The 24695-nt window shown below is 44.8% G+C and overlaps 1 protein-coding gene across 1 annotated transcript in view; it reads right to left on the reverse strand.

Moving 5' to 3' along the window:
- Nucleotides 1-24695, reverse strand: part of LOC310865787 (uncharacterized protein) — a gene marked incomplete at its 3' end in the record, with an annotated part of 35817 nt that overhangs the window by 5681 nt on the left and 5441 nt on the right. The window contains exons 4-11 of the mRNA XM_083774996.1: nucleotides 16924-17070; nucleotides 15353-15544; nucleotides 13234-13323; nucleotides 11044-11165; nucleotides 10692-10806; nucleotides 9164-9241; nucleotides 7988-8103; nucleotides 4058-4265 (exon numbers count right to left, since the gene is read on the reverse strand). Of these exons, the coding sequence (XP_083631122.1) occupies nucleotides 4058-4265; nucleotides 7988-8103; nucleotides 9164-9241; nucleotides 10692-10806; nucleotides 11044-11165; nucleotides 13234-13323; nucleotides 15353-15544; nucleotides 16924-17070 (1068 nt within the window). The remainder of the gene's footprint in view (nucleotides 1-4057; nucleotides 4266-7987; nucleotides 8104-9163; nucleotides 9242-10691; nucleotides 10807-11043; nucleotides 11166-13233; nucleotides 13324-15352; nucleotides 15545-16923; nucleotides 17071-24695) is intronic.

The raw sequence follows: 24695 nt of genomic DNA on the forward strand, positions 1-24695 counted from the left end.
TACAAATGGCAATGGTTTGCGGACATCAGTGGCATGCACAGACATTTAGAGGGGCAGGTGCTCAAGTGAAAAAAAGGGCACCAATTTTTTTGTTTGGGTAACAAATTGGCATATTTTTAATTCATCATTTTCACATTAATAGAAAGATCTGGTGGTTTGAACAGATGTTTTTTTTATTTCTTTCATTGCTAGTGTATTCTCTCGAATTGCCACCAGATGGCGGGAACGCACCATTATGCTGATTTTGGCCGAATAGACGAATCTTCCTAAGTCACTTCCGGTTCAACGATCGACAACATCCGGTATTATTTTGACCCTAGTCACTAGCTTGGCTGGTCCGGATTGCTAAGCTAATGCTATATTTTTCATAAGTAAGTCAAATTAACCTCAAATCAACCCCAAAACATCGCAAAATATCTTTTTTTTTACAGCGACGCACATAGAGACGACGTGCACGATAGCGCACGATCACGCGGATTTCGGCAGTTTTTTGGTAAATTACATCCAACATTAGTGATATTAGCGAAAAAATATAAATTTTTGCTCCGTTGAACCCTAGATAACTGACATTGATTGACATTCCGTTAATTCCGTGAACGGGAGGTTTGTATTTTCAGAAATATTCAGTTTTTTCCGTTAATTGTAGCCCAGGGGTTAAGAGCACATTGCCAAAAGGGCAGGGCGTGCTCTAGCACCCCCTAGTGTCTATCTGTGCACGCCACTGGCAGACATGCAACATTGAAGAGTTGTGATCATATCAAATCGTGACAATAATTGAATTGTGAGGTCCCAAATCCCTAGTGGTTCCCAACCCTAGAATTAATCCACTAGTGTCGTACAGTATGCATGACATTGGGAACAATTGTAACAAAAACCGGATGCCATAATCATGCAATGAATCATTGCTCTCTACTGCACCGTACGAGGGTATCACTGTTGAGCTTGTAGATCAGCTATTTTGGTATGTATAAATCTGGCATAATGCTGAACTGTATCACAACGTCTTTCCCACCTGCCTGTAAAAACAGACCTGGCAGCAGAAAGAAGCACTCTGTGACAAATAATAACGGCGACAGATTCCTGTCAGTGGTTTCCGTATAGAAATCCCTAACATTCATACAAGAGTCCAACCAGCACAAAGCAGCCATTAATAATGGTGTTTTATGGAGTAGTTTTAACCTATTTTGACCTGAGATCAGATTCTAAAAATGTCTTCTACATCCTGACAGTTTTCTGAAAAAGCTATGTTTCTATGTCAGTCGTTCTTCGATTTTTCAAAAATAGCAGACCTACAAGCTCGTAGCGCGCTATGAGCTTGTAGATCTGCTATTTTTCAATAGCTATAAAGCATAAAATAATGCTAACACCAAAAGGGGTTACCGCCCAAAATGGATTAACTTAACCATGGCTGTTTTCTGACTGGGCTTACAGAAGAAGTGAGTCAGAGTGCCTGGGGGAAAGTGTCCCCTTCCACAGTCAGTCAGTACTACAGGAGATGCAGTACATTGAAGAGAGTCTAACATCGTTTACTAACACGACAATCATTTCACGAAGCCCGCCCGAGTCACACAGGGGCAACATCATCGGCCTATTTATGTATTCAAACAGCAAACATAACAAGCAAGCCTAATGAATTTGACAGCGAGGGCCTGATAACCATCACGATGACGTCCTATACTTCCCCCCCCCCCCCATGCTCGCTTCCGACTCCAGAACTGTCGCTTTGCCCGCCACTGTAAACATCTCCAGTGGAGCGCTCCAAACCGCAATTTGTTTCACCAAAAAAGAAAAATGGGTGAATTATGTAACCGGTAAAAAAAAAAAAAGAAGCCATCTAATGACTTCCTAAGGCCTTATTCTACTAATGCACGTTGCACTCGTTCACCACTTTAATCCTATATACTTTGTGGCACGAATCGTGCGATGCGTTGAGAGCTTGTAAATCTGCTATTTCTTTGCAGAATGTTCGTCTATCATGACATGCCTAGTATCGGGATACTTAAGATTCACGAGCTTGAGTGTCTTTCAACGGTACTGCTCCCCGCTTGCCTACTTTCCGTTCTCGTCTGTCTTCTATAACCTTCTTCAGCTTCATTCCCCTCTCCTCTGCGGGCCTTTCCTTTCTGCATCGTGTGATGTCAGTTGAGAACTATCACTAAAGCGCCATGCCCATGCATATGGTCTGCAGCTGCGGCATCTGGCCGCAATTAGCCAAAGAAACAGACGTTTAAGCCATGTTTACCTGGAGCAACGATGCCGCTATAACGCTGGCCCCGGCTATCACACCATCATCGCAATCACAAACACGGACATGTTTATATAGGCACACAAGTACATACTGAAAAAGAGATGGACAGGGGGGTTGTGTGTGTGTGTGTGTGTGTGTGTGTGTGTGTGTGTGTGTGTGTGTGTGTGTGTGTGTGTGTGTGTGTGTGTGTGTGTGTGTGTGTGTGTGTGTGTGTGTGTGTGTGTGTGTGTGTGTGTGTGTGTGTGTGTGCGCACACGAGTGCATACTGTACGTGCGTGTGTAAGATCACTAAGGAACTAAGGAAGAGTGGGCAGCTTGATGTTTATATATATACAGTATATAGTAATGTAAAGTATACATTTGATTCATAACACTTAACAGTTTGACACTCTGTTTGGCAGTTTTCTCTTTGATTACTGGGCGAGTCCCTTGGACTGCGAGTCAGCAGACCCTTGATGAGCTGACGGGGTGCAAAGAGAGGTTGACCTTCTGGGATGACCTCTGGACTGGACACAGTCACTGTGCATACCCATTCTGACCTGAGATCAGATTCATACGAGGTTTCCACTGGACACACACTGGTCTGATCAACCCATTCTGACCTGAGATCAGATTCTAAAAATGTCAGTCGTTCTTTGATTTTTCAAAAATAGCAGACCTACAAGCTCGTATCGCGCCACTCGGTGGCGCGATATGAGCTTGTAGATCTGCTATTTTTCAATAGCTAAAGCATAACATGATGCCAACACCAAAATGGGTGCCCGGTCACTAAATATACACACAATTACAGCTTTTTTTTTGTTTTTAATACCGCACGCACTTCCAAGTTAAGCTACTACATCGTACTCGTTCTCCTAACGACAGCAAACACTGGCTTCCTTGTAGGTTTATGGGACACGTAGGGGGAGAACTCAAAATGTCCGAGTGTTCATTGGCCCTCTGACATGAAGAATGTTGTGTCTGAGTGTTCATTGGCCCTCTGACATGAAGAATGTTGTGTCTGAGTGTTCATTGGCCCTCTGACATGAAGAATGTTGTGTCGGAGGATACCATGAGCTCCGCAGATTACCCACTCGCGCCGCAGCGGGCCAACAAAACCATCTATTAATATTGCACTAATCCAACAGGCTGTGTACTTTATACGTTACGGCGGTTGAAAGCCCAGATGTTATTTTAACCATAATGTTAAAGGATATGAAAACTATTAGGATCCTGGGGCCTTGGAGGGGAAGCACCTATTTTCTCTGGCTCCTCATTCATCCATGTTGTACAATCACAGCCCAGAAACATCCTTCATGGAAACTTATGGAGCCCCGGTGCCAGGGTAAATAACACCTCAACGGCGCTTCCTGTGAGTTGTACACGGCGTAATATTTATAACGCAAAGGCCGTCTTGAACCTCATGTTAGAGGAGATAGAGGATATAGCCCGATAATAAATGTGAGCTAAAGCAGTCGCAGTCGGGTGTATACTGGACCCTCTCAAGGCCTCATCCCGATGGCTGAACGAAATGCTATTATTTAGACAACCTGGATGAATTGCACCTCAGGCATTTTCCAGTCCGTGGGACAAAGTGCGTCATCCTTCTCTAAAAAAGGCACACGGAACAGTGGAGAGTGCGAAGCTGTCGTCCTTATTACGTCGTGGTTCTGGATGGAACCGGAGAGGGCTGCAGAGCTCTGTTGCCAGCAGACCCAGATGGGCTTGGTTCTCCCAGCAGAGAGAGAGAGAGAGAGCAGAGAAAGACCACAGAAATGGTTAATCCAGTAATAGAACAAAAAGTACCGTCCGGGTCGGGGAGCCACTTACCACCACGCAGCCTTTGAGGCCATTCTGCTCGTCCTTCACCTCCTTTCCCATGACCCTCTGCTGCGAGTCTGTTCCCATGACAGCACTCTGCTGCGGTTCAGTGGCCGATGTCAGGGGGTCAGCGTCTTCCCTGGCGGGAGTGGAGCCGCCGGCGGGAGGAGCCACCACCGGCGTGGGGCCGGCGGGAGCCGCCGCCGTCCTGTCACTCCTGCAGAGGGGAAACAAGGAGATTAACGCAATTTTGCGCGGGAACCACCTTTTGGTGTTAAGCATTATGCTATGCTTTAGCTATTGAAAAATAGCAGATCTACAAGCTCATAGCGCGCCACCGAGTGGCGCGCTACGAGCTTGTATAGGTCTGCTATTTTTGAAAAACCGAAGAACGACTGACATAGAAACATAGCTTTTTCAGAAAACTGTCGGGATGTAGAAAAGACATTTTTAGAATCTGATCTCAGGTCAAAATGTATTAATGACGTTATACTGTATGCCGTATAGGCTGTCAGCGGAGCCGCTGGTCCACGGTCTCAATACACACACACACACACACACACACACACACACACACACACACACACACACACACACACACACACACACACACAGCCCTGTAGCCACAGTATACATTCCTATTATGGGTCTTCAAAGTTTTGACAGTGTTTGTGTATATGTGAAGTTTAAATAGCCCTGAAAGGCACCAGATAAGAGGAAAGTGGAGATGATGTAATGTTTGGATCTAAAGATAGCCCCACCAACATGAGAGACTCTCAGCCTGAGAAATGTTTTGGAGAAAAGAAAAAAACAGCCTCGAGGAGATGGAGTTATGCATCACTGTATTTATGATTGTTGAACGTGCCAGTTCTTTTTCCCTCCTGTGAATTATGAAGTGGCCGGTCAGGCCCGGCACGCTGTTGTATAAATGGCATTTGAGGGATGTACATACAATCACAAGGGTAAATGCAGAGACTCAGTGGCGTGCACAGACATTTAGACCTACAAGCTCATAGCGCGCCACCGAGTGGCGCGCTATGAGCTTGTAGGTCTGCTATTTTATTTATTTATCGAAGAACCACTGACATAGAAACATAGCTTTAGATTGTGGGGGCCTAAATAATATAGTAGAAGCGTTTTCTATCAAGATTTGATCAATGTCACCGCATGGTCCACACACTACAAATTAAGAAGAAAAAAACAAAACAATTTTTTCTTTTTTTTTAAGAGCACATTGCCAAAAAGGGCAGGGGGTGCTCTAGCACCCCCTAGTGTCTATCTGTGCACGCCACTGTACATACAATCACAAATAAATGCAGAGACTCACTGTGGATCGTGATTTGAAGTTGAAACTTTTAGGTCGATATACGTTATAGCACATTTTATGCAACGCCACATATGCCAGAGTTAATCCGTTTCTCATTCGTGTTAAGAACTTCTGAAGCGTTTCAAAGAAAGGTCACCACTTTCAAATGTCACTGTGCTTGTTACAGTGTGATGAATATGAACCATTTAGCAGGAAACGCTGCTGTCCAGGGATGTGAGTGTTAGAGACACATGGGCTGAAATCCCGCAAAAGGGCACTTTTGGACAAAAATAACGAAAATAGCAGATCTACAAGCTCACAACGCGTCGCGTTGTGACACGTTGAGAGCTTGTAGATCTGCTATTTTCGGGTCGCAAGTAACCGCGCACTCTTTAGCTACTGGTGTGTAACGACATGGAGTTCTACACAAATTTGTTCAGCGCAAAATCATGCGTTCCGAGTTCAGGAGACCTCGGGAAAAAAAGCAATTCTCCTGAATGCTGCCTTCCGGAATGGCATGGAAAGGAGAGGCATGTTTCACCATGTAGTAAATGCTGCATTCATGGTCTGGAAAGGGCAGTTGTTTTACAGACGGGTCAAAGGGCAGGGGCTTTTCAAGCCCCCTTTGATGTCTGTGTGTGCACGTCCCTGGCGCTGTCTCCAATATCTGCCTGTAATTACCTTAATTAGCTCCCTGCTCTGCCACGGCACGCTCCCAAAGCTGAGGGAGTACTTATTAAGCTTAACTCCAATAATCAACCGAGTACTTATTATCATCAGAAAAATGTCCCATGAAGTAAATATATGCATCCCTAAACCATTAGAATAAACACAAATACGCTCCACAGAAGCAGTAAAAACATTGCTAACTATTCTTGTAAACATGCTTCATCTTAAATTCAGCAGATGTTTTTGGGTCATGGCAAGATTTAAAGAGCAAGCAACTCTGTTAAACAAACCGAGTTATTCCCTCCTCGACTAACTGGAGAGGTTTCTCATTGTTTTAAGTTTAAAGGGGGTCTGGAAAACTTTAAAATATCAAACTAAGGAGAGGGTGGTGGTGTGTGTGGTATTCTCAGTACTTGTAGGAACTTCAAACATTAAGTTCTTCATTTTGCTGATTATTTTTCCAACCATTCAAACTCAAATAAACAAAGCTAATGAAGGAAGAAAACAATCTTTATACAAAAACAAATAATCATTTGGATGGGGCCTTGTTGCTATTGCCAGTGCGGACGTTTAAGCAGCACAATTATAACTCAGAGCCCACTTCTACAGCTCTATGAAAAGCTACTGTTCCAATTACTGCAGGGTGAAATGGGTCGTCCATTGCCAGTACTTTTCCTTCTACTCCACGACATCTCAGAGGCAAATATTGTACTTTTACTCCACTACATTTATTTGAAAGCAGTGGCGTGCACAGATAGACACTAGGGGGTGCTAGAGCACCCCCTGCCCTTTTGGCAATGTGCTCTTAAAAAAAAAAAAAAAAAAGGTTTTATTTTTTTTCTTAATTTGTAGTGTGTGGACCATGGTGACATTGATCAAATCTTCGATTAAAAAAAAATAGCAGACCTACAAGCTCATAGCGCGCCACTCGGTGGCGCGCTATGAGCTTGTAGATCTGCTATTTTTCAATAGCTAAAGCACCAAAATGGGTTCCCGCCCCAAAATGCGCTGCACAAGGTGCCCCTTTTTTTCACTTGAGCACCTGCCCCTCTAAATGTCTGTGCACGCCACTGCCGCTACATTTATTTAAAAGCTTTAGTTACTAGTTACTTTGTAGATTTTGATAACATACATTGTCCACTTCAGGCAGCCGTATTTTTGGAATTTTTTTGGAAAATAGCTGATTTACAAGCTCACAATGCGACGCATTGTGAGCGGGATTTTGCTGATATATGGACGACGCCTTGATTCTTCAAAGGTTATAGGGTAAACATTGGCACTGAAATATCCTATACTCAACTACATTTTGAATACCGGACTTTTACTTTGTAACAGATTATTTCTATATAGCAGTATTGATGCTTTTACCTGAGCAAAACAATTGAGTACTTTCTTTTCTCCACCACAGTGCATTTGCTCCATCCATAACGGTACCTCTTAGACTACCAGAATGGACCACCAGGATGGTCCATAACGGTACCTCTTGGACCACCAGAATGGACCACCAGGATGGTCCATAACGGTACCTCTTGGACCACCAGAACGGTCCATAAGGGTACCTCTTAGACCACCAGAATGGACCACCAGGATGGTCCATAACGGTACCTATTGGACCACCAGAATGGACCACCAGAACGGTCCATAACGGTACCTCTTAGACCACCAGAACGGTCCATAACGGTACCTCTTAGCCCACCAGAACGGTCCATAACGGTACCTCTTAGACCACCAGAACGGTCCATAACGGTACCTCTTAGACCACCAGAACGGTCCATAACGGTACCTCTTAGACCACCAGAACGGTCCATAACGGTACCTCTTAGACCACCAGAACGGTCCATAACGGTACCTCTTAGACCACCAGAACGGTCCATAAGGGTACCTCGTGGCCCACCAGAACGGTCCATAACGGTATCTCGTGGCCCACCAGAACGGTCCATAAGGGTACCTCGTGGCCTGCTCACCTGAAGGTCTTCTGGAGGACGGCCCAGCAGTCCTTCAGCTCGCTCTGCTTCTGTGTGACGCCCGTGGCCAGGGCGGGGTGGAGGTTGGACAGCTGGGACACCGTCACGTCCAGCATCTAGCACGCACACACGCACGTTGGTAGGTTAGTAACAGAGAGAGGCAGGGGCTGAAACCCCCAAAGAGGGCACTTTAGGACAAAAAATTGCTGATCTACAAGCTCTATACAAGCTATTTTCGGGGCGCAACCCAGCACTCTTTAGCTATAGTGGAGATGTGGACCGGTTGTACGACATGGATTTATAAACAAATTTGTTCAACGCAACATGCTGTGTTCAAGTTCAGGAGACTTCGGGGAAAAAAGCAATTCGCCTTCCGGCATGGCATGGAAAGGAGAGGAGGATTTGGCATCTCTTTCACCATGTAGTAAATGCTGCATTCGTGATCTGGAGAGGGCAGTTGTTTTACAGACGGGTTAAAGGGAAGGGGGCTTTGATGTCTATAGTGTGCATGTCCTGGTTAGTAACCATATATTGTTTATAAGTACGGTACTTCACCATGAGACCCTGGTGGGTGTGTTACTGTGTTCGGTAAAGCACACCGGGAATGTGCTCCGTGTTTTGTTTTGCACACATTATAGAGTCCGCTGAGTGTGGCTTATGTACGAACGACCAGTTAATACAACACCTTCCTGTAGCATTGAAAGGTAATTCATAACATTAACCTACCTGCTGTTGGTCTACACGTTGATGTGAGTGTAATAATGAAGCTCAAAGGACCAGTTTCGCCGCCGGGGAGCGCTCAACTGTTGCCCCCGCGACCCGACTACGGATAAGCGGTTGAAGATGGATATTGAAGATGAAGATGGATGGGAGCACTCGACGCAACTTCTGAGTAGGGTCGGTCAGTGCGGGATGCACTCAGCACACCCGGAGCGCAGCCAGCGAGCGCACCGGATTTTCGAACGACAACGCACCGGGTGCACTGAATTAACGCAACGACAAGAGGGCACACCAGCTGTAACCTGACTCCACCAGGTGGGGCAGTATAGAGAGTACACAGGTTCCCCCCCCACCCCCCCAGCTGGCGGATGTCAGGTTACACCAGCTGTGCGCTCAGTGCAACTTTCCCAACGCACCCCCCTCTTTTACTGAAACAGAGTTAAAGGGGAAGCTTACCATAATCTGACTGGCCAGGTCTCTGATCTCCCTGTCTCCACACGTATCCATGTCCCTGGATGCAGATATGCTTTTTCTCTAAAAGAACGTAACAAAACTATAATGAATGTGTGTTAGTTCTTTAAAGAGACAACTTTAGTTTCAACCAAGGTTTAAGTTTTAGGTTGTTATTAGACAAAGTAAAAGGTGAGTGTTCTTTTTTTTTTCATTCGCTGCTTTCTTTCGTTCTAGCAATTTGAGCTATTTTTGACAGGGGGGGGGGGGCATTCAAACATGGGGCTAAATATGTCCTTTTTTTCCAAAATTTTACGGAGATTTCTTTATTATTTACTATAGTCCTAATAATAATAATAATAATAAACCTTATTTGTATAGCACCTTTCATACATAAATGCAGCTCAAAGTGCTTCACAGGGCAGGACACAAAAATATAATACAATAAAACACAAGTAGGCCTTATTAAAACGATAGAACAATGGCAAAGAACAAAATTGAATATAAGAACATAAAATAAATAAAAACTAATAAAAACACCACATGCAGCAATCAGTCAGGGCAGGGTAGGAACGTGCATAGTAAAACTCAGCTAAAAGCAACAGTGAAGAGGTGAGTCTTGAGTTGAGATTTAAAAATGTCTACAGAGGGTGCGTGTCTGAGCTTGAATGGAAGTTTATTCCAGGCTATTGGGCCATAGAAGCAAAAAGCTGCCTCACCATATTTTTTTGTGCACATTCTTTTAGGCACTTCAAGTAGGCCAGCATTGGAGGACCTGAGGGGGCAGTTAGGGACATATCTAGGTAGGCAGTCACGGAGGTACGGAGGTGCGAGACCATTGAGAGCTTTATAGACAAGTAAAATAATTTTAAAATCAATCCTAAAAACAACCGGAAGCCAGTGCAGTGATGCCAAAACTGGAGTCTACTAGACCCCAGGAAATTACATCTGGCCACAAAAGATCACAGGATCTACTGAATGTGAAGGTAGAGATACTAGGGGGATGCCATACTGTATAGATCTTGTGATCTTTTGTGGCCAGATATAATTTCTTGGGGTCTAGTAGGACTATAGTAAATAATGACTTTGTAAAAAATACATAGGTATGTATAGGACCATGCCCCTCGCTAACACGAAAGAAAGCAGCAAATGAAAATAAAAATACACTGATCTTTTACTTTCTCTGATAACATGAACCTTGGAAGAAAAAATACTAAAGTTGTCCTTTTATTAATAATACGTGTGATTATGATATAAGATGTGGTTAACCCATTCTGGGCGGGCACCCCTTTTGGGGTTAGCATCATGTTATGCTTTAGCTATTGAAAAATATCAGATCTACAAGCTCATAGCGCGCCACCGAGTGGCGCGCTACGAGCTTGTAGGTCTGCTATTTTTGAAAAATCGAAGAACGACTGACATTTTTTTTTAATCTGATCTCAGGTCAGAATGGGTTAATCAGACCAGTGTGTGTCCAGTGGAAACCTCGTATGAATCTGATCTCAGGTCAGAATGGGTTGAATTCAGCATTTACCATGTTGTTCATGGCAAACAGTGTGTTATCAGCCTCCTGGTAGAAGGAGGACACCTCCAGGGCCAGCTGAAGGTTTTCGTGGTAGGTTTTCAGAGGAGACTGCACCTTCAGCCACCTACGAACGGAACGGATCACCACACACAATATATAAACATTATATACACAACGCCACTCGGTGGCGCGCTATGAGCTTGTATAGGTCTGCTATTTTTGAAGAATCGTGAAAAGTGACATGAAAGTGTTTGAGAACGACTGTCGACTGTCATAGAAAAACATAGCTTTTTCAAGAAAACAGTCTTGGATTTAGAAGACATTTGCAGATCAAAATGGGTTAAGGGTTCATATGCTGTACATTTTATTGATGTGTTTCCTCCTGACGGAAATGTTCCGGCCGTCCGTCGTCCTCCCCTGTTTCTCCAGCTTCAGCGCCAGGTGGTTGATTTCCTCGTGCAGGTTTCTGTGGAGCTGCTCGTCCTGCAGACAGACAATTGGCACTCAGTCCTATATGACTTCAACAGCCTTTACAGTACAGTACAACCTGGGAGGGACATCATGTTCACAGATCTATGACTTCAACAGCCTTTAAACTAACTACAGTACAACCTGGGACTCTGGAACATCATGTTCACAGATATATAGACACAATCCTATGACTTCAACAGCCTTTAAACTAACTACAGTACAACCTGGGACTCTGGAACATCATGTTCACAGATATATAGACACAATCCTATGACTTCAACAGCCTTTAAACTACAGTACAACCTGGGAGGGACATCATGTTCACAGATATATAGACACAATCCTATGACTTCAACAGCCTTTGCAGTACAACAACCTGGGGGGTAAATCATGTTCACAGATAGACAGATGACTATGGGAAACCTCTGAAAAACAGGCCCAACATGACATATTTCACCAGCTGCACGCACGCACGCACGCACGCATAGAATCCCTTGGTCAAATGACATTGGCACGCTACATGACGAAAACAAGGATAGGATGATAAAAACTATAGTGTTGCAGCTTGTATATTATGTTTTGATCGAGTGTTTGTGCCGTTTAGACGATTTACGTTTAGACGAAGAAAATAGACCAGCTTGCTTGGTAAAACAAAATGTCCAGCAATATACTCAGCGGGGGGAAGGGAGGCTTTTGCCGGGGAAATTATTTGTACAGTTTCACCCAGCGGATGGCTGCTGTGTGTGTGTGTGTGTGTGTGTGTGTGGGTGACACTTCTCAGACCATACAATGGTCTCTATGGCCACTGGAATACCAAACAACTCGCCCCTTTAACTCACCCCTGGCGTACAGCCGGCGGAACTGCGCGGCCTGGTATTCCTAAAGTAACCTAAGTAAATTATGCTTAAATGGTTAAACCTTAAACTTATACCTAACTTATTCCTAAGCTTAACCTCAGTAACACTATGCCTAAACCTAACCCTATACCCAAACTTAACCCCAGTAAAACTATGCCTAAACCTAACCCTATACCCAAACTTAACCCCAGTAAAACTATGCCTAAACCTACCTACCCAAACTTAACCCCAGTAACACTATGCCTAAACCTGACCCTATACCCAAACTTAACCCCAGTAACACTATGCCTAAACCTAACCCTATACCCAAACTTAACCCCAGTAAAACTATGCCTAAACCTAACCCTATACCCAAACTTAACCCCAGTAACACTATGCCTAAACCTGACCCTATACCCAAACTTAACCCCAGTAACACTATGCCTAAACCTAACCCTATACCCAAACTTAACCTCAGTAACACTATGCCTAAACCTAACCCTATACCCAAACTTAACCTCAGTAAAACTATGCCTAAACCTGACCCTATACCCAAACTTAACCTCAGTAACACTATGCCTAAACCTAACCCTATACCCAAACTTAACCTCAGTAAAACTATGCCTAAACCTAACCCTATACCCAAACTTAACCTCAGTAACACTATGCCTAAACCTAACCCTATACCCAAACTTAACCTCAGTAACACTATGCCTAAACCTAACCCTATACCCAAACTTAACCTCAGTAACACTATGCCTAAAACTAACCCTATACCCAAACTTAACCTCAGTAACACTATGCCTAAACCTAACCCTATACCCAAACTTAACCCCAGTAACACTATGCCTAAACCTAACCCTATACCCAAACTTAACCCCAGTAAAACTATGCCTAAACCTAACCCTATACCCAAACTTAACCTCAGTAACACTATGCCTAAACCTAACCCTATACCCAAACTTAACCCCAGTAAAACTATGCCTGAACCCTAAACGTATTTCTAACCGTATTCTCAGTAAAAAACAAAATAAAGAATACAAGAACCGCGGCACCGAGCGGTCGGCGTGGAGGTCGGCAGAAAAACAATGGAGGGGCGAGATGTTTTAGGGGCGACCGTACCTGATATACCGGCCCACTGCCCCCATCTGAAGTATATTGACAATGCGGCTGCCATTGCAAATTGTTTTCTACCCCATGAGGACGTTTTATTTGACTGCCCTTTAATCCTCTGCAGTGCTCACCTGTTTCAGATCTAAGATCCTCCTGGTCACCTGCAGTTTGTCAACATTCTCTCCCAGGACGTTTAGCAGGGACTGCTCCTGCTGTTCCTGCTGGTACACATGAAAGGCAGCGTTTTAAACAGCCCTGATTGGATCTGAACTGAAACGGCTACTTATTTCTTTCAGACGCACTGCATGGCGCTTTACTACGTTAGTGCACGTTCCTGCTAAACCACAGGAAATGAGACAGGCAAGGCAGGAAGAGAGTGTTAGAGAGGCCGGGGGCTGACATCCCATAAGAGGGCACTTTTGGCCCAAAATAGTGAAAATAGCAGATCTACAAGCTCTCAATGCGTTGAGAGCTTGTATGTAGGTCAGCTATTTTCGGGGCGCAACCCTGCACTCTTTATCACACTGGAGATGCGGTGTAACGACATGGATTTAACCCATTCTGACCTGAGATCAGATTCATACGAGGTTTTCCACTGGACACACACTGGTCTGATGAACCCATTCTGACCTGAGATCAGATTCTAAAAATGTCAGTCGTTCTTCGATTTTTCAAAAATGGCAGACCTACAAGCTCGTATCGCGCCACTCGGTGGCGCGATACGAGCTTGTAGGTCTGCCATTTTTGCCTTCAGGTATGTGGCAAGGAAAGGAGAGGAGGGCATTTGCATCTCTTCCACCATGTAGTAAATGCTGCATTCGTGGTCTGGAGAGGGCAGTTGTTTTACAGACGGGGTAAAAGGGGCACGTCCCTGCAGCAATAAGGGTCTTCCAGCATGAGGCGGAATTAAACTCTGGACTTCTAACCAGCACACAGGAGGAGAGCGGATAGGATAGGGCCTGATTTATATACTTGATTTATGTCTGATTTGCTCATGATGTTGTTGTTGCAGCAGAACGCGTTGAGAGCTTGTATATCTGCTGTTTTATAGTGTGCAACACCAGCGCATAAATCACGCTTAAAAGGAACAAATCAAAAAACTAACTATACTCCCTAAGGGTGCTTGGCTTTAAGCCTCAACTATGGGAGAATTAGCAGCATCCTCTGTTATGTCCAGCTTGTGCCAGACACAAACACAAGGAAACAAGAGGGGAAAGTGTCACCATCAATCTACACATCAGTTGACGTGCAGAAGCAGGGGATGTGCGCACGCCGAAAAGGCACACTGCAGTGAGCATAAATAACTCCTCTAACAGATAAGTGTTATGGTGTTGAGTGGCAGCAGGTTTACAGCAGCTGTTATATGAGAATATGCAGCGTTGTCTTGTTTTAACAGAACGCTAAACACAAGCTTGAGCAATTAGACAGTCGGCAGGGTAGATAATATACTGTAGTGTAGGAACTGGAAGGGAGAGCTAGGGGCGAACGGGAAAGGAGAGCACAGAAAGATGGAAAGAGAGAGAGGGAGAGAAACACACACATCCAGAAAGATGGTTTTTGGTGATCTTTTCTTTTTCCCATTTTGACCTGAGGTCAGATTCTAAAAATGTCTTCTACATCCTGACAATTTTCTGAAAAAGCTATGTTTCTATGTCAGTCGATCTTTGATTTTTTGCCACTCGGTGGCGCACTATGAGCTTGTAGATCTGCTATTTTTCAATAGCTAAAGCATAACATAATGCTTAAAACACCAAAAGGGGTTCCCGCCCAAAATGGGTTAAATATATTTTTGGGGCTTTTTGCCTTTATTGATAAATTAACAATGGCTTGAAAGGGGGATAGAGATGGGAGGGGGGGGGGGGGAAGACACGCAGCAAAGGTTGTCGGGATCGGGACTCGAACCCGCGACACGCTGTCGGGTTGGATTACCAGCCTATATAGGTGCCCGGACCGCTCGGCCTGCCCAGGCCCCCCTGACTGTAGAGAGAGAGAGAGAGAGAGAGAGAGAGAGAGAGAGAGAGAGAGAGAGAGAGAGAGAGAGAGAGAGAGAGAGAGAGAGAGAGAGAGAGAGAGAGAGAGAGAGAGAGAGAGAGAGAGAGAGAGAGAGAGAGAGAGAGAGAGAGAGAGAGAGAGAGAGAGAGAGACACAGAGACACAGAGAGACAGAGACAGAGACAGAGACAGAGACAGAGACAGAGACAGAGACAGAGACAGAGACAGAGACAGAGAGAGAGACAGAGAGCATTTATACCTTGTCCTTAATCCATGCCTCCAGCTTGTCCACTTTTTGGTTGAACTCCTGTAGGCTTTTGGCTCCGCCCAGTGCCCTGGACTGATTGGCTGCTGTCTGTTTCAGGGTCTGCCATTGGTCCCTAAGCTGTCCAAGCTGCTTCTTGACGAGGTCAGAGGTGGGGTTCAGTTTGCAGATCAACTGCTCGCCCATCTTTGTTTTGGGACACAGACAGAATATAAATGCAATCGTCCATCAGCATGTTGAGCATAGCAAAGTCAACATCTGCAGAGTAGCTACACAACGATGTCATATTAAGTTTATAAAGTTTATATTATATTAGAAGCCAACAGACTGTCAGAGAGCCACTGCTCATGTGTGCCAGCTGCTTAGATATACATGCTGGGACTTTGCCATCAGATTCACATGCACGCACGCACGCACGCACGCACGGCCAAACCCCTCGAGGGCCCTGTGTGTGTCAGGGAAGGTTAATTATCAGCAAAAATATATTTTCCAAACTTGCACTCCTGGGGGAGAAAGTCTAAACTGATTTGACAGTGCTGTCTGGAGCACTGAAAGCCTTGGGAAAGGGGTCTGCTTTTCTTTTCTATAGTGAGAGGAAATCAAATGTCTGCAGGACCATTATGCTGTATAAGGCCTTTGAGTGTGAAGCCCAGCCTATATGCTTTGTCAGTTTGTCACACAACACTGTCTGTCACTCACCCAAAACAACTGACTGAATCGATTATAATTCCTAGTGCGACGAAGCATAAATTAGGCTTCGATCAAATCAGGCAGTTTTTCATAACTTACGGAAAAGGACACTTTTTGCAAAAGAAATATATGTTAATGACGTTTAGAAGATGTAGAACACTTTCCTGGCGGTCTTTATGGGTGTAATAATATGTGATTTTAGATATTTTATAATTTAGCAGTGAGCCCAGTGTCTCTGATGTCATGGACAGACCCTTACTGAGAGAACATGTACTCCAGGAAGTAAGTGAGCCCAGTGTCCATGACCTCATATAGACACATGGGCTCACGGCGGAAATCTAAAACTATCTCAAACCACATATTACACACATAAAGACCCCCAGGAAAGTGTTCTAAATCATCTAAACGTCTAAAGTTTCCCTTTAATGGTCAAATACAGCTATATTTTTGTCAGGTTTGCATGTGACTCGGCTGCTCTGATAACTTCCTATAGGTGTCGTTGGGGGATCATTGGAGTGTGACGTTGCATTGTTACCTGGTTGAGCTGAATCAGGGTGTTCTCAAAGTCTTTGGGGTCTCTGTGAAGGCTCTGTTCATTGTTACCTGGTTGAGCTGAATCAGGGTGTTCTCAAAGTCTTTGGGGTCTCTGTGAAGGGTCTGTTCATTGTTACCTGGTTGAGCTGAATCAGGGTGTTCTCAAAGTCTTTGGGGTCTCTGTGAAGGCTCTGTTCATTGTTACCTGGTTGAGCTGAATCAGGGTGTTCTCAAAGTCTTTGGGGTCTCTGTGAAGGCTCTGTTCATTGTTACCTGGTTGAGCTGAATCAGGGTGTTCTCAAAGTCTTTGGGGTCTCTGTGAAGGGTCTGTTCATTGTTACCTGGTTGAGCTGAATCAGGGTGTTCTCAAAGTCTCTGAGGTCTCTCTGAAGGCTCTGCGAGACCTCCGCCCAGTCCTGAAGTGGGCAGCGCTGGACATTACAGCCATCCTTCAGTTCATGCATCTTCCCTTTGATCCATGTCTCCGCCTGTACACGCCACAACAATAGCAGATAGATACATGTTAACATTTAGACCTGAGGATGATTCTACAAATGTCTTCTAAATCCTGACAGTTTTCTGAAAAACCCTATGTTTCTATGTCAGTGGTTCTCAAACATTTCCATGTCAAGGACCCCAAAAATTATATGTAAATGGCCGCCGACCCCCATCTGAAAATAATTGTTCCAGGGACCCCAGAGAAGCAAAGATTTGAGTCAAAAACATTGGCTCTGAAAGAATATATATTCAAAGATTTGACTGCCCAAACAACACAAATCTTGTCCTTGGCGCCAAAGAAAAAAGTACTGTGCATGTTGGAGCTCTACATGGAACAGTTATGTATATGTAGATTAAAATATTTGTATTAAGGGGTCACGGTGGCACAGTTGGTAGTGCTGTCGCCTCACAGCTAGAAGGTCCTGGGTTCGATTCCCGCTCGGGACGCTGTGGGCGCTGGCGGCGTGTTTCCTCCTCCGCGTCATCAGTGCCCATACCCGAAGGCGGGGTGGCGAAAGGGCCTTTCTGTGTGGAGTTTGCATGTTCTCCCCGTGTCCCCTAGGGTAGGTACCCTCACAAAAAACATGCAGTAATCCTGGTCACTAAACTGCCTCCCCCTGGCCAGCCTGATGGAGGGGAAAGGAACTGGTTGGAATAACGTGTTCCTTCCACGCGCTACGTCCAACCAGGGAAACTCCCCCCTGTCAGGTGTAAAGGAGCAACTTGGACACTCAGGCATGAAGGAAGCATGAGTTGCTCTCCCCTTGTCCCCCATATATGGGGACTAGGTTGGTGGAGGGTGTGTAGAGCCCAGGGTCACATTAGATGATTGACACAGGGGTGAAAAATGGGTTACAAAATCGTGGGATAAAAAAATATATTTAAAAAATATATATTTGTATTAAAAATGCAATAGGCTACCCGGTGTTACTGCTGCCATATCAAGGTTTTCATTTTTCTGTATTTGTCCTTTTGGGGCCGCTCTAAGTGTGTTCTTTGTTTTGAGGGTTCTCAATGATGTGTCTTTGTTGCATCTGTGCTTCTGCTAATTAAGCTTGTTGGTTACACCTGTTTGTGAGTGAGAGAGGGCAGAAGTCTCATTACATTGAAGGAGAGAGCTCTGTGCAGATCACTGAGAGAGAGAGAGCTCTGTGCAGATCACTGAGAGAGAGAGAGCTCTGTGCAGATCACTGAGAGAGAGAGAGAGCTCTGTGCAGATCACTGAGAGAGAGAGAGAGCTCTGTGCAGATCACTGAGAGAGAGAGAGCTCTGTGCAGATCACTGAGAGAGAGAGAGCTCTGTGCAGATCACTGAGAGAGAGAGAGAGCTCTGTGCAGATCACTGAGAGAGAGAGAGAGCTCTGTGCAGATCACTGAGAGAGAGAGAGCTCTGTGCAGATCACTGAGAGAGAGAGAGCTCTGTGCAGATCACTGAGAGAGAGAGAGAGCTCTGTGCAGATCACTGAGAGAGAGAGAGAGCTCTGTGCAGATCACTGAGAGAGAGAGAGCTCTGTGCAGATCACTGAGAGAGAGAGAGCTCTGTGCAGATCACTGATCGAGAGAGAGCTCTGTGCAGATCACTGAGAGAGAGAGAGAGCTCTGTGCAGATCACTGAGAGAGAGAGAGAGAGCTCTGTGCAGATCACTGAGAGAGAGAGAGAGAGCTCTGTGCAGATCACTGATCGAGAGAGAGAGAGCTCTGTGCAGATCACTGATCGAGAGAGAGCTCTGTGCAGAAGGAAGAAAGCAAAGTAGACCAGAAGAAGTAAAGTAAACTAAGAGAAGTGAAGTGAACGTAGTAAAGTGAACTATAAAATGTAAAGCAGAAGAAAGTAAAGTTAAGTACAAGAAATGAAGTAAAGTAAAATAGAGAAAAGAAGAGAAAACAAAAAGGTTTTTCAAGAAAGACTGAAGGATCCAAGTCGACCCCCCCCCCCCCTCATTCATGTGCAAGCAGGCAAAGTGGTCAGTATCGTATTTGTTTGTGAATCTATGGTTATGTATTATTGTGAATGTGATTGTATGAACGTCCAAGTTAATGTTTTGTTTGTTGTCTTGTTTTGTATGTCAGTTCTACGGTGTTTTCAGCATGGTGTTAATAAACATCAGTAAAAAAGAACTCGGAGTCTCTTGCGATGGATGGGAACACCCGGACAATAAACCTTATACTTTGCTTTGTGCATATACTAAAATACGCAGGAAAATACATTCTTTCAGTGTATTTTACTGTGTTTGCCATTCAGTGCATACAGTATAGTGGAGTCATAGTGTTGTCTGCTGGGTGAAACTATAATTATGTACACAAACTGATTTATACTTTGTTTTGCGTGTGCCAGATATAGCAGATGGAGAGTTGCTATATTTTCTGTGCACGATGCTCTCAGCAGGAAAAAAAGCTGTCCAAGGACAGAGACAAGTCAGACAACTCGGTTTACAATGTCTAGACGCAGTGGTTCCCAAAGTGGGGTCCCCCAGCTGAATGATAGTTTGCAACCAAATGGACCCTTATGTATGGGTCTGTAACTCTGAGAGTTAACGGGTCCATTTGGTTCCATTTGTACAGAGTTCAATGAACATTGATATTACAATATAAATTGGGGGTCCCAGAGATAGAAATGCCAAAAGAAATGGGGGGTCTGTAGACTAATGCATGTCAAACTGGGGGTCCTTGAAATTAAACGGGTTGAAAATCACTGCTAGAGCCGTAAAAATCTTCTCTTATGGGGGTCCCTATAGCATATCTTTTCAAATGGTCCGCGGGGCTAATTGGTGTCAATTTGGGGGGGTCCTTGACATGAAAAGGTTTGGGAACCACTGGAGTTTACATATAGTACACATATACACCTTCCTTAATGATTATATCTGGTTTCAGTATTTATTGTTTATGGTGTTTTGTCTCTATTATTATTAAGGTTATTGTAGCAGTCAATTTATATTGGGGGGTCGGGAGGGGGCGGGGCGGGGGACCCGAGACACTGCCAAAGCATCTCCGGTGGGTCCCCTGGCCCAACAACGTTGAGAACCAAGCTGTTCTAGAGTAGTAGGGTTAAAGTGGTTAAGCATCACGTTGCACTCAACGAGGTGCTGAGCAAAGTGTTTGAGACATGTTATTCCTGCTGCCCAGGAGGCCCGACACCGGGACGGGTAGAGTTCTCACACTGACCTAAAGTTACACACGCAGTTACTTCTTGAGAACATCAAGAAGCAGCCCTTTGTTCTCATAGTGTCATGTTATACAGTTACTGTAGAGCAGAGGTTTCTCTTGGCAACTATAACTGCTGCATGGCCGGGGCCACGTACGGCCCGACGCGTTGCATAAATCCTTGTCTTCAACTAACTGCTGCATGGCCGGGGCCACGTACGGCCCGACGCGTTGCATAAATCCTTGTCTTCAACTAACTGCTGCATGGCCGGGGCCCGACGGCCCGACGCGTTGCATAAGTCCAGTGGCGTGCACAGATAGACACTAGGGGGTGCTAGAGCCCTTTTGGCAATGTGCTCTTAATTAAAAAAAAAAAAAAAAAAAAGTTTTATTTTTTTTCTTAATTTGTAGTGTGTGGACCATGGTGACATTGATCAAATCTTCGATTTAAAAAAAATAGCAGACCTACAAGCTCGTAGCTATGGACACTTGGCGTGGCGCGCTATGAGCTTGTAGATCTGCTATTTTTCAATAGCTAAAGCACCAAAATGGGTTCCCGCACCAAAATGCGCTGCACAAGGTGCCCTTTTTTTCACTTGAGCACCTGCCCCTCTAAATGTCTGTGCACGCCACTGCATAAGTCCTTGTCTTTCTGAGCGAGCAGACCTTTTTCTGGCAACACTTTGTATGTGAGTGAGAGAACTGTAGCTGCATGCAGCTAGGCTACGCCTGGTGGCCAAGCTCAATAAACTGAGTACAAGTTTATTAATATTCACTATAACAAGGCCTTAAATCTTTAGCGTTAGGCTAATTTATCTCTGAGCTATTTGACCAAATGGACTTGCGTGTCGGTATAGGTTCCATTTTGGTTCCATTTGTAGCTCAGAAGCTCAGATTTACAACTAGAGGGGAAAAAAAGAACACTTGGGATTTGAGTGTTGTGTTTGGATCCAAATCACCATAATGAAAAGTAACAATAATGGTTTCTGAGGTCCAGGAGTTGAATGACACAGAGCAGAAGCCTGAACCCTATAAGACCCTATAAGTATACTCTCACATCACAGTTAAATTAGGCTAACACGTTCAGGAATTAATATTTTCACTGCAGAGACACAATTATTTCTTATTGTGAAATTGCATGAAAGTAAATATTTGTCCAACAATCTGTCACTGCAGTGACTGCATAGAATGTTAGAAAGGGCCCCCGTCATTACAGCTTTATGGCACATCGCTTCAGAGTGTTAGAGGGGCAGGGGCTGAAATCCCGTACGAGGGCACTTTTGGACAAAAATTGTGAAAATAGCAAATCTACAAGCTCACAACGCGTTGTATGTCAGCTTGGAAAGCATGGAAAGGAGTGGCATTTGCATTTCTTCCACCAGGTAGTAAATGCTGCATTCGTGGTCTGGAAAGCGCAGTTGTCTTACAGACGGGTAAAAGGGCAGGTGTTTTATAGATGGGTAAAAGGGTCATACTCAGTGGCCTTGTGGTTAGAGTGTCTGCCCTGAGACTGGGAGGTCGGGGTTCAATCCCCGGCCGGGTCATACCAAAGACTGTAAAAATGGGACCCAGTGCCTCCCTGCTTGACACTCAGCATCAAGGGTTGGATTGGGGTGTAAGTCCCTGCGACATACTAGCGTCATGTCCAGGGGGTGTACTTGTACATCAAGCTGCCTCACGCTACAGAAACAGGAGATAGGCTCCTGCCCTATGGGCCTCATGGCTACAGAAACAGGAGATAGGCTCCTGCCCTATGGGCCTCATGGCTACAGAAACAGGAGATAGGCTCCTGCTCCTATGGGCCTCATGGCTACAGAAACAGGAGATAGGCTCCTGCCCTATGGGCCTCATGGCTACAGAAACAGGAGATAGGCTCCTGCTCCTATGGGCCTCATGGCTACAGAAACAGGAGATAGGCTCCTGCTCCTATGGGCCTCATGGCTACAGAAACAGGAGATAGGCTCCTGCCCTATGGGCCTCATGGCTACAGAAACAGGAGATAGGCTCCTGCCCCTATGGGCCTCATGGCTCTGCAAGGCTACTTAATACTAAAAGGGGCAGGGGCTGAAGCCCCCTTTGATGTCTATGTGTGCACGTCCCTGCATCGCTTGGCAAAAGGGCTACAGCTCTATTTGCATGAAATTAAAACGTGACATCACTCAAACACGGAGGGGTAAGTCATTAAGTTTACGAGACCCCTGGGACAGCGGAGGTATTTCTGCACTGAACAGACTGAACAGAGGGAAAACAGCTTGAGCCAACAGGCCTCATGGCCCCGATATCTGCTCTCACAGGGGCTCCCATGGCATATTATGTCCTCATACAGGAAGGCTACCATGTCCTTGTTTCTTCCTGTTCTCTCCCCCAACAATGGACTGTTGATAATACACAAAGATGTCCAGTTTGATCGCAGCACACACACACACACACACACACACACACACACACACACACACACACACACACGCACACACGCATAATAAAGGAGCAAAGCCAAGACACGTGCGCTCGCCGCTCGGCCACATTTGACCTCCACCTTTGATTGTGGGACCAAAGCATCAGGGCAATATCCTACTGAACTGTAGCTTCAAAACAGCAGCTTTCGACATCTTTAAGCACAATCACAATGTGAAGTGAGATCTCTGTTTAGATGAAATTGTTTTAAGAGTTTAAAAAAATATATATATATATATATAAAGAAAATCCTCAAAATTCAAGAGAAAATAATCCAATGAAATATACATTATATATAGTGTGTAGGCTATACTGTTTACCAACAGTCTAAATTTGCACACCACGTGCAATGACTTCTTGGCACTAAAATGGCTCCAGAAGTCATAGTTTCTAGTGTTTCTTTCTATAATGGAAATGAGATGGTGAAAAGTGAGATGTTTCACACGGCAGCCAAGGAGACAGACAGGCTCTTGAACGACTTGTGTTTCTCCATGCGGTGACCTGCTTTGCTTTCCATACTTAAAAGTGTCTGTGTCTGTGTCTCTGTCTGTGTCTGTGTCTGTGTGTGTCTGTCTGTCTGTGCGCGCAATAACACATTTTCATCAGTGCTATCAGCCGACCAAATCACAGTGGGTCCCGACTCCCTACTGGCTAACAGGGCCCGGGGCAATTTAAAGCACGTTAAAAATAAACACAATCCATGGCCCATTCACCCATAAAAACAGTTTTGGATGCATGGTTCTTCATGAGAGCGAAATCGCTTCTCAGCTTGTTAACATTAATTGCCATTTTCAACACATACAACAGTACATACATCATGTTTCTGTCTTTCTTTCTTTGGACAGGACCGGAATTATAATTTCCAATTATTGGAAGTAAAATGGACTATTATACTTGCACGGTTCTTGCACTTGAAAGAGGCCCCAATAACAAAGACTAGACTTCTGGACGAAATGTCCCTCTGAGCCAAGCTCAGTGAAATATGTCCTTGTGTATGCCGGGGCTGGGGCGGACATATGCCGGGGCCGGGGCGGACATAGTGATGTGATAACACAGCCAGTTTACTGTGGTGCTCTGGTTGGACTCCAGGCCATAGGCGTGAAGAGAGACGAAGCCAAACAATGACCTCATCCCTAAATAATTGCTTCACTTGTGGCTGTTCCCTCGCCTTCACTTCCTTCTCTCCAGACTCGTGGCCTAACAGTAACAGTTCACAGTACAGAATAAGAACAGCTACACATTTCTGCTCTGGGTCACTGCAGCACAGGGAAGGGCCCTTGTGACTCTTTACTTGTTAGTTCTCTTGTTGCTAAACACCGGCTATCTCCCTGTCTTTGGTTGTCTGGCCTTTGTTTTCCGTAAAATGAGTGCCATTTATTTCTGACCATACAATGAATCAATTCTATTTAAGTATGAACTTAAACTTATATACATTTTGCCTGCAAGGCATAATACATTGTCAGCCTATTGCTAAGTAGAGTATGATGACTGCCCTCCTTGAGTATCTCGTTTAGGAGACAATTATATAGTGCCATAAAAAGTAATGTAGAAAGAAGAGAAAGGCAATAAGCATTCCTTGGGTTTGAACTCCACTATATGGTTTGAGCTTGACTCCAGGGACGTGCACACATAGACATCAAAGGGGGGGGCTTCAGCCCCCTGCCCTTTTTACCCGTCTGTAAAACAACGGCCCTCTCCAGACACCGAATGCAGCGTTTACTACATGGTGGAAGAGATGCAAAAAAATGCCCTCCTGTCCTTTCCAATGCCACACATACCGGAAGGCAGCATTCAGGAGATTTATTTTTCCCCGAAGTCTCCTGAACTTTAACGCAGCATTTTGCATTGAACTAATTTGTTTTGAAATCCATGTCGTTACACCGCATCTCCACAAGCTAAAGAGTGCAGGGTTATTGCGCCCCGAAAATAGCTGATCTACAAGCTCTCAACGTACGTTGTGAGCTTGTAGATCTGCTATTTCCGCTATATTGGGCCAAAAGTGCCCCCTCTCTGCACGTCCC

This window comes from Protomyctophum parallelum (genome assembly GCF_964188405.1).
Source record: "Protomyctophum parallelum genome assembly, chromosome: 10".
Taxonomy (NCBI): domain Eukaryota; kingdom Metazoa; phylum Chordata; class Actinopteri; order Myctophiformes; family Myctophidae; genus Protomyctophum; species Protomyctophum parallelum.